General features: G+C 40.8%; 1 protein-coding gene across 2 annotated transcripts in view; it reads right to left on the bottom strand.

Moving 5' to 3' along the window:
• The window catches only part of hmcn2 (hemicentin 2), a gene marked incomplete in the record, with an annotated part of 47,183 nt that overhangs the window by 22,407 nt on the left and 14,310 nt on the right, over positions 1-10,466 (bottom strand). For both annotated transcript variants that reach the window (XM_014007170.1, XM_014007171.1), the window contains 12 exon segments: positions 342-486; positions 605-735; positions 837-1,028; positions 2,941-3,024; positions 3,795-4,046; positions 4,235-4,362; positions 6,533-6,692; positions 6,802-6,961; positions 8,858-8,970; positions 9,716-9,860; positions 9,944-10,071; positions 10,158-10,253. In XM_014007170.1, the coding sequence (XP_013862624.1) occupies positions 342-486; positions 605-735; positions 837-1,028; positions 2,941-3,024; positions 3,795-4,046; positions 4,235-4,362; positions 6,533-6,692; positions 6,802-6,961; positions 8,858-8,970; positions 9,716-9,860; positions 9,944-10,071; positions 10,158-10,253 (1,734 nt within the window).

The following is a 10,466-nucleotide window of genomic DNA, read 5'->3' as shown; positions in this document are numbered from 1 at the left end:
AGATTAACCTTCAGGGTGGATATAGCTCGCTCACACCGAGGACCTATCCATGTCATCATTTACCCAGAATGCTTTGTGTGTAAATAAAATGGCTCCGTCTGTGTTAAAATATATTTTTAAAAATTATAAAAACTAAACAGCCTACAGTGTTTTTACAGTCTTTATTTTACAGTTAAATATATGTTTATCAAATAAAGACTAATGTTACAACTAATTGGGGATCCCTTTAATGTGCAGTTTTTAATATTTTCTCTTTTTAGTGTAATAAAGGACATTATTTTTATTCTGTCCCTTACCTTTCTTGTACAAATACCAGCTTGACAGTGGGTTTATAAGCTCACCTTGCACCGCTATGTTGTATTCCCTTCTCGTCTTTCCGGCTGAGTTTTGAGCTGTGCACGAAAACTGTCCTGCATGTTCCGGCTGAACTCTGTAGATCCTGAGCAGCCTGTTGGCATTCTCCAGATACACCCCAGGGCTGTCCACCTGCATACAGTGATCAACTCTGTGAGGCATTGGTTTTTACTGTTAAAGAATTTAAAGCTACTTGGTGGCATCACACAGCTAGAGATCCAAATGATCTGCATGACGGTGACTCACTCACCGGATGACCATCTTTAGTCCAGGTTATTGATGGAGAAGGGATGCCAAAAGCATCACAGCCCAGAGTGAGAGGCTGCTTCAGGGTGACAGTGAGGTTTAGTGGCTGGCCATCATCTTGGATCTCTGGGGGAACTAAAGTAGGACACAAAAGCAGGAATTTGTGTCATTACGATGAAAAATGTGTGTTGTTATCAGAAGGGAAAGTAGCGAAGGAGCTATAAATAAATCCTCACCGTTTACTTTTAGCCTAGTCTTTCTCTCCACAGAGCCCGCCTCATTGGTTGCCACACATTTGAAGTCTCCGCTGTGGCTGGCAGATGCTGTGCTAATTACAAGAGCTCCGTCTCTCGCCACAGAGAGCTCTGATTGTTCGGGGTGAATCTCCAAGCCATTCTTGAACCATCGTACCTTGGGACGAGGTGAACCTGCAGATGATGTATGGGAAAGAAAAGGATTTTGAGTGAGGCCAAGCCAAACTTTATTGGTCGTGTCAGACGACAAAGAAAAGCGACTTCCATCTCTCTGATTTTCTACAGACAAACTTTTTGGGCAAGCAGCCCAGACTCAGAAAATGCCAGCACTCGATTTATCTGCTGGACAGCAGGCAAGACTGCCAAAACAGTTAAAGTTCTTGTATCCTGCAGGCATAAGATGCCAAGGTCAGAGTCATATTAAAGATAAAAAAGAACACATTCTGGAGCAAAGTTAAATGAAATCTTTAAAACAGTACTCTAGATTTATTACCAAACACTGAAACAAGAGTTTAAAGCTGCAAGAATATGTGCAGTTCAAAGGAAAAAGTGCTTTAACTCAGACGCCTGGAACAGATGTGCTTTGTGGATTACTGAAAGAGAGGAAGGTGGAATGGGAAAAATGTGAAAGTTTTTGTACCCAACACATCGCACTGAGTCACCATGATGGAGCAGCCCACTGGAGGGAAACACGACTCAGTCTATTTCCAGAGGTGTTGCATACAAACCCCACAAATGAGGTGGGAAGTCAACACAGCACTTGTCACTAATCCATAACTCACTAACCACAGGACACCATAAGTGATGTTATCATGTGTTGCTCCTCTGAACACATGCTTACAGTTTAGGAGCACTGAAGCAAATTTATTATGTCATTGCTGGGAGGAAACACATGCAGATGTTCTGTTTTAGAAGCTAACAGATTTCATTAGTAGACTGACGTTTTTACTTGGGATTTTATTTTCCGTGCGTTTCTCAAATAATTACCTACAGTACATCGGTGCAGTAGGCTTGTTGGTGAAATAATAATATGCTTCTGGCAAAGACGTGCATTAACTCGCTCATATAAAAAGCTCTTGAGAGCACAGTGCAGAGATCCTTGTTTCCTGCTATTGACTGCCTGTCCTGGGTGTCAAGAGCATCAAGGCAATCTGCATGAGCCCCATAAAAGCATGCTGCTGTCTGCCCGCCTGTATGCAAGGAACACTAGTTTGGCTTCATCCACCTCTTCCTCCGCTTCACGGTGCAACTCAGACATCTCTGTCCTTTATCTGCCAGCAGCAGCCTGTAATTAGGATTCCTCTCCCAGCAGGCCGCGGTGCGGAGGAAAGCAGATGTGGCTCACTGAGGCAGCAGGCAGACCGATGTTCCAGCTGTTGCTCCACATTAGACACAGTCCTCACCTTCTCGCATTGAGCTGGTTACCATGGCACAGCTTCACCAACATTAAAGGGGGGTATGCAAAATTGACTTTTTTTTTAGCTTTATATCATGTTATAATGTCATTTCCTCATCAAAAACATACCCCGAGTGTTGCTCTGACTCATTCATGCATGTTTGAGAAATCCTTGAATCTCCTGTGGCCATGTGGAGCTGCCTAAACACTTGCTGGTACAAAGCACCGCCTATTCGTACCTAGCTCCTCCCTAGAGCTGAGTCTGCAGCTGAGCTCCCGCTCCACAGAGCACATGCTGAAGTGGGAGTGTCTGAAATGGTAGGAAGTTCTTAAAGAGGCAGAGGGCAAATTTAAGGTGTTTAGATGATGCAAAATCAAATATATTTTTGATATAAACAACATTTTCACAACAACTGAAGGTAATATAGTTACTTGATTGTGGTATAGAATTGGACTAAGTGCCTGGGAAAAAAAAGACATAACATCCACTTTAAATAACACTTTAAATGTTTGCTGTCACTGAGTATCACAGCACACCCACAGACCTGCACCTACCGTTGTGTGCTTTGATAAAACAGGAAGCTCTACTCATGTTATAACCTACTGCTGCAAGATGATGCTGAACTTTTAAATGAACTTAAAATCCTCTTAGTTTCATCCACGCTGACTCATCTATGACTCATTTCATACCTTCAGCTCGACAAGGGATGATGACCTTGCTGTTCACTACTTTCTCCATGATGGCGTCGGCAGGTTCTGCGAAGGACGGGGCCTCTGTGAGGACAGACAGACATGTCAAGTGTCAGGTCAAATCTACAGGAAAAATGATAGAAAATCACTCATTTGATTAAAAGATTTCATGCTAGTTCTGCCACAGTTTATAGATACACTTATCATAGATTATACTGTATTTAAGGTGAGATATGAAAAGGTACAATATAAAAAAAGACGGACGATAAACTAAGCTGGAGAGGAACAGGACTAATGTAAATCTGAAGAGTAGTTTGACAGGATGGAACAAATCTATTTATGCATAAAGTAATTAAGAGATGACCATAAATAGATCCCTGAGATGCCCCATGTCTGACGGGAACAAGACTTGAAACAGAAAAATTTAGACCTTAATGCAAGCTGATTGAAACTGGAAGGATTGAAGAAGAAATACAGTATTCTACTTATCTTCATTCACAGGAGCTTGAAAAAAGGTTGAAAAGCTCTAAAAAAAAAAAGGTTTACCACCACAGGCTAGGTCCAGACTCAATGCAATGCTCCTTTTTTTTCCAAAGCTGCCTGAAAATGTGTTTTAGTTCCTTCTTTGAAAAATCACACCACTCACTCTTCATGACAGACGGCTTTTTCCCTCTGCTTCCAAGTGTGCCTTTAAGGAGCAACACTTACAATTAATACTTACCCAGGTCCCTTATCCACCCCCAGCATTAGAAGCTAATGAGGATTTTGAGCAGAGCAGTCTTAAAAGTATAAGAAAGAGTCCAAATACTCTTTTTAAACGACAGAGTGTGAAGATCTGAAATTGTAATATTTACCAAGAATTTCCAGTTTAATTTCTAGCTTCTCCAGCCCGGCACTATTTCTGGCCACACACTGGTAGGTGCCCTGGTCTGTGAGGCTGACCCGCTGGATCTTTAGGGGTGTAGAGTTCTTTTTGCCAACAGGCTGTCCGTTGTGAAACCAGCTGATCTCGGGCCTCGGCTCTCCCTGGACCACACAAGGCAGAGTCACTGTTTGTCCAAGCAGGGCTTTCAGGATGGAGGGTGCTGGCTGAATCCTGGGCTTAACTAAGAGTGGAAAAATTTAGTTCAAGGGAATATAATTCAGTTATATGCCTTCTTCTTTACTGATTTATATACAGCATGTTAAATAATAGAATCAGAATTTGTCAACAACACATCATATTGAGGTAAAAAACAAAGCACTTCGAGCTTTATAGAAGTTCAACTTTCAAATAAAAGCCCTATTGAGTTACCTTGGACGTGTAAATTGTAGCTCAGAGACACGTTGCCTGCTGGGTTCTCTGCAGTGCAGGTGTACAGTTTACTATCAATCAGACGCACATCAGTGATTCTCAGGGAGCCTGAAGCCAAAACAGTGAACCTGAGGAGGAATTGACAGAAAAAAGAATTAAAAAATGGAGAATATATCGTATACAGTAAGTCACTGCAGATAAAGAACCACTGCTTAAGAAAAAATAGGTTTTACCTTTTTAAAAACCTTTCTTGGTTATCTCCTACATGTGGTATTTATTTTGAAGAAACCACAGCATTGGTCAGCCAGTAACACTGTACATGAATGTCCCTTTATATTTTAATGTTAACTTTAATAGTAGTAGATCTCAAGATGTTTTTTTTTTTTACTTTTAAATGTCATTGGCTGAGTTCATATACTAAAATAAAAATGATAGAACTTGTTATGAGTGTATGAGCATCTGGTACTTTGTTCCATGGCATTACTTAGCTGCAGTGAACAAGAATAGATCCTTGAGAGCTGACAGTTTTCAGCAACTAAAGTCCGTATCTTTATCAGATCCTAGTAACCTTCCCCGGGGAGCTACTAACTCTGACGTGATAATCACAGTGTGGAAAAGAGCCCAGATAAAGCTCAATATGTTTCTTCCTGTTGTGAAGAATAATAAATGCAGCAAACTGCTGTTTATCACACAGAGGTCAGGAAATACAAATGATTTGAAAATCAAAAGGTCGGCTTAACAATGAGACTGCATTGCAAAGTCATGCAGCTCTCCATAATTGATGTTTTGTCTCTTTGTAAAAACTAAGAAATAAGTTTGGAAAGCAAAACCTTTGGAAAAACACTCGGGGTGGTTGTCAAAAACAGACATGCATAAAGACTCTGTGGTAAAGAGGCTGATGTAGGTCAGTGATGCTAAAGGACTTAGTGGTCATTTGGAATACATACGAAGCTGTGTAGCTGCATAATATACAGAAAAGTAAACACACCTCTGTAATTCATCTTAGATAAGTCTGTCTGCTGAGCAGCTCAATTATAACAATAACATGTTAGTGTAAGTGGAAACCAGCTGGCAGCACAAAGAGCTCTCTGTTTCTATGGCGCGTATTGTGTAATATCTCTCCCCCACCTCCTGTAACAAACGTAGGAGAGGCAGCAGCATTCAGCTTTACAACCAAATGACTTCCTGTGCAGCAGTCAGCCGGTGCTCAGACTGCAGCTCCAACACATTGGCCTTCAAGCAGCCCGTGCGCTAATCCATCACTCCCCACACTGGTGTCAGGTCATCTGTGTACACAGTCTGACGCAAAGACTAACCGGGACAAATTGGCCTCATCAGCATTGGGTAGAAAATGAACACATCTTCTGAGACAGTGTTGAACATCTTTGTGCATTCACTGAACCTCGCCTACCATTTTTTTTTCTTTTTCTTTCTCCCAAGTACAAGCCTGAGTACACGCTTATAGAAGAAGTCTCACTGCCCACTCATTCAACTTATTTCAACAACCGGTGCGCTCCTTGCTCATTTCCCCTGACCCACAAAGTGTAGTTGAGAGAACAAATCTTTACCCTGTCTGCTTGTTTCCACAGGTCCTGCATATGCAAAGCATGGGATGTGGGGGTTGTTCACAGAGATGTGTTATTCTCATCAGACATGACTGGTAAAGGATCAGCATGTTGTTTTACTGCTGAAAGACTCCAGGGAATTCAAACATGAAGCAGACGGGGCTTGGTTTTCTTTTTTTTCTATCGGTTCATATTCCTCCCCTCTCTTCCCAGCATGCCCCCACTCCGCCCCCACGATTTCCTTCTCACAGACCCCACAAAAAGGCCATACAGTGAGTCACCATCGCCTTCAGCTCTCTTGTCGTTCATTTTTTTTATTTTTTTTATTTTTTATTTTCACCCTAAACCACTCTGTATGGTGTCTGGCCATGAAAGTTTGTCTGTCATTCATCCAACGTGTCTCAAATCAACCAGCCTGTCTGCACCTTGGGTGACCACACATGAAAGTAAGGTTTCAGGCCATGTGGAGCCAGATGTTTCTCCTCAGTTTAGACTATGGGTGAAGCCTACGCACAGCTTTTCAGCAGACTGTTGCTGCCTCTGTCTAGCTGCTCTTCAAGCGGCATGAAAATGAAACTTAAATATCTACAAAGGAATATCAGCCAACCTCAGCCGGAGGGGCATGTACGTAGTAGCTCTGTTAGCTGTACGGTAAAGGTGAAATCTTTTGCCATTTTCCACTTAATGTTTCATTTTTAAAGCACATAAATTGATGGAGAGGACATCCTCTTACCCAGCTGTGACAGGGGGGATGGGCTGTCCATTTCGGCTCCATGTGACGAACGGAGAAGGGTGTCCCTGGACCTCGCAGGGGAGAACAACTTCTGTCCCCACCTCAGCAGCCGTCTCTACAATGTTGTCATGGCCACTCACGCCCATTATCTTTGGGATAGCTTGAACAAAAAAAGGAACATTATTGAATAACTATGTTGGCTCCTAGCATCATTACACAGAAAATTGTTTGACACTAAAATGTATTTAGGAGCAATGTCCTGATCTTACTGTTGACACTAAGCTGGATCTCTCGACTCGTGTAGCCGACAGGGCTGGTGGCGGTGCAGATGTAGATCCCTGCATCGTCAGCGGTGGGATGGGCGATGTGGAGGTACTCGTCAGAGTCGGGTTTAAAAGAGGAGCGGTCCCTGGTCAGAGGTTGTCTACCCTGGAAGAACGGCAGCCGAAACAGTGGACAGAAGATACGGTTTAAGGTTTACAGTGCAGCCTTTGATGTCAGACGTAATTACAGGCCGCCCCGTTGAATTGCTCTCTATCTGCAATATCCAGGAAACACAGAAGAATGTAGCCTGCTGCGAAAGCACTCGCTTTGAACATAAAATTACTTTTACAGATTCACTTTTATCTGACAAGAAAATAAATTTCCTTTACATAAGAGTAGCTGCTGAAAATGTTGGTGGAGGAAGCGGGAAACGCAGAGAGTCGTCTCTCTGTTGTAATAAAGGAACTAGCAGCTTGTTGACCTTTTTAGCAATGTATGATATACTGTAGATTTTTGATACATTTTGTTACTTTATTTTTTCATTGAAAGAATCAAGTCACTGGTTTTAATGTGGTTCCATAATCTTTGCCATACACTTCTATGATCCCTGTAGAGTAGATCAGAGGAGCCCAAAGTGGGGCCCGCAGCCCAAATTTGGCCCACCAAGCCATTTTATTTGACCTACCAGCAGTTGCCATTGTTACTAGGCTGTAACCTGTTGTCCTATGTAGAAAAAGTATTTCCACTTTGTCAATTTATCCATTGGCCCAATGACTATATAAGGGGCTGTAGTACAGATAGTTTTCACTCATGATTCTGACTTTATCTTTGATTAATAATAATAATAATCTTAATATATTTATCATATTATGATATTTCACATTTCATATTTAAATAAGAAATGTGAAATATAAGTAAAAAGTGATATTTAGATTAGATTTAACCCCACATGTAGATTTGCACACTTTGTAAGGCCAGGAAAATTCATATTTTATCAATTTATGAAATTTCCCATGAGCCTTTGCTACTTGAGCATATGGCAGACTTTCTCCAAGTGCCCAGACTAAAACAAAAGCAGGCCACCACACTGGCTGCTAGCTTAATTGTTACAAAATAAAGGACTTTACTAAAATAGTATTTGTATTTCATGTATTATATTACTGCATTTGGCCCACAGCTCCAGATAGATTCTCATTTTGGCCCTCTTGGGGAAAATGTTTGGGCGCCCCTGCTGTAGATAATATTAGCTATTTCATTTAGCAGTCATGTTTTTGGCAAAGACAAAGGAAAAATGCAGAGAATTAAAGTGTGTGATACTTATAGTGATAACATAAAATGCTGTTCATGTTTTGCATCCAGTGATGATTGAGCTCAGTGGCCCAGGCCCTGTCTGGACACAACACAACCTTTCAGACTTTCCTCTCATGAAGCATTGTAGTAGAGGTTTTAAATAGATCCCTGAGGTACAATGAAACACTGAGTTATTTCACAGAACCAAGTAGCAACAGGGTAAAGTTGCCATGGTTACATCCTCCCTGTTCAGGAGGATCAACAATGGACTGCAGCACAAACTATTGTTGGTGTTTTCCAGTGAGGTCTTACAAATAAAAGAAAAGGATGGACGGGGGAAAAGGAATACAACAAAAAATAAAGCACTTATGTAAACACAATCATAATATACTGTTAGAGGTTTCAGGGCTGTTTATGTGAAATAGTATTATTCCATAATACATTTAACATGATGGAAATTAGATTTTACTTTAATTGTTGTTTCGAGAGAAATAATTTTCAGGTAATTAATGAAAAAATGTTAAATTAATACATTGATTTAAGGAAATACTTGTACTGTCACATCTAGTGAAATCACAGATTACTGAGGTCTAGACTTGTTGAAAATTGTGTTTAATATTTTTCAAATAAACTAGAAGATATAACCTCTGATCTTATGCTCTTGTCTAGTTTACAATGAATTATTTAAAAGAATACTAAATCTAACCAAACATAAATAATGTGGTACGATTTCATAAATATGCACGTGTTTATGGGGTGTGACTTCTTTACCTTGGACCAGACAACATCTGGTTTGGGAACTCCACTGGCCTCACATGACAGTCTTATGGCCGTGCCCTCATTGGCTATGTACTGGTATGGACCAGGACTGATCTCTGGGGGGACTGTGGAGGAAGCAGGTTGTAAAGAACAGCTGTCTGACTGACCACGAAGGAGCTGTCAGCATCAATATCGCTGACTAAAACCTGCCAGCAGTATCAATATTACATGGCGTCTTTGTTACAAGCTGATGATGAACCTGTGTGTCAATATCTGTCGACTATACAAAATCACCTCATTCATCAAAGCATGCAGGCAGCCAGGCCTCTTCACTGTGATGACATGTTTGAATCATTCAGGTATTTTGGTTTTTCATGATTTTTTTAGCCTTTTTTAGCAAAATTGTTTTTGTGGGCAAACCTAATGCTGAGAAAATTGGATTCAGCAGTAAATAAGTCACTTATTTTTTTTTCAAAAACATTTTAGCTCAATATAAGATTAAAAATTTTACTATCACACGTAAAATACAGGAAGTTGAAGTAATGAAAATTGTTTTTCTTGCTTTTTTAAGTGTTAGATTTGCATACAAACCACAAAAATATGTTTGTGTTATGCAAATGTTTTTAAACCACATTTCTTTGAAAGGCAGACTAGTCGAGTGTGACTGCACACACAGAATGAAATGTGCTAAAAGATCCTATTTCTGACCTCAAACATAGCCCATATCTTATGGTTTCCAACGTAAATTAAGCCCCACTTTTTCATTTTAAGCTAAGTAATTGTCTGCTGAGAGGAGGTTTAAACTAAATGTAACTGTGTTTCTTGGCAACAGTGCAAGTGAGCTTTAAACTGCTATCATTCGTCTCCTACCTTGAACCTCCACATTGATTGTGATGTTTGTGGAGCCTGCTACATTTTCTGCAGTGCAGACATAAATCCCTGTGTCTTCTGCAACGGTCCTTTCGATGTACAAACTGCCATCACTCCTTAAGAACATCCTGCCATTGAGCGCAACCTGTTCAAGAAAAAGAAATCTTAAAAACAAAACACAAAAATTATTTATGGAATGAATATGTTTAGAACCGGTCACAGGCTTACAGGTTGTCCATTTTTAGACCAGTGTCTTTCTGGAAGCGGTATGCCGTCCAGCAACATGCAGGGGATGCTAAAAGACTGCCCGATGACAGTGGTCATGATTGGAGCTGCTTGGGCCAAGAGAGGGGGCTCTGCAGGAGAAATGTAAACACAAACACTAACCACAAGATGGAAAATGAGGGTAATTAGTCCACAGTGGGGGGTACAAGAAGCTTACCCAGTCCAGTGACACTAACTCTGGCCTCAGCTTTTATGGTTCCAAACTGGTTTTTAGCCTCGCAGATGTATAACCCTTCATCCTGCAGCCAGGCACCTACAGTCAAACATATGTTAATGGAAATACAGCCCATGAGAGATAAAACAAACTCTACACTCACACTATGAAAACTTGTGCTGAATAATGAGCCTCGGCTAATAGCATTTAAGCCCTTCCTTCAGTAACTAGTGGTATTATTGGGTTGACGGCTCTGTAATCACCGGTTTAAAAATAGAAAAACACAAGATTAATGTGTTTGGCTCAGCTGTT

The sequence above is a fragment of the Austrofundulus limnaeus genome, unplaced genomic scaffold, assembly GCF_001266775.1.
Source record: "Austrofundulus limnaeus strain Quisiro unplaced genomic scaffold, Austrofundulus_limnaeus-1.0 Scaffold40, whole genome shotgun sequence".
Classification (NCBI taxonomy): domain Eukaryota; kingdom Metazoa; phylum Chordata; class Actinopteri; order Cyprinodontiformes; family Rivulidae; genus Austrofundulus; species Austrofundulus limnaeus.
This window is presented reverse-complemented; position numbering and strand designations above follow the sequence as displayed.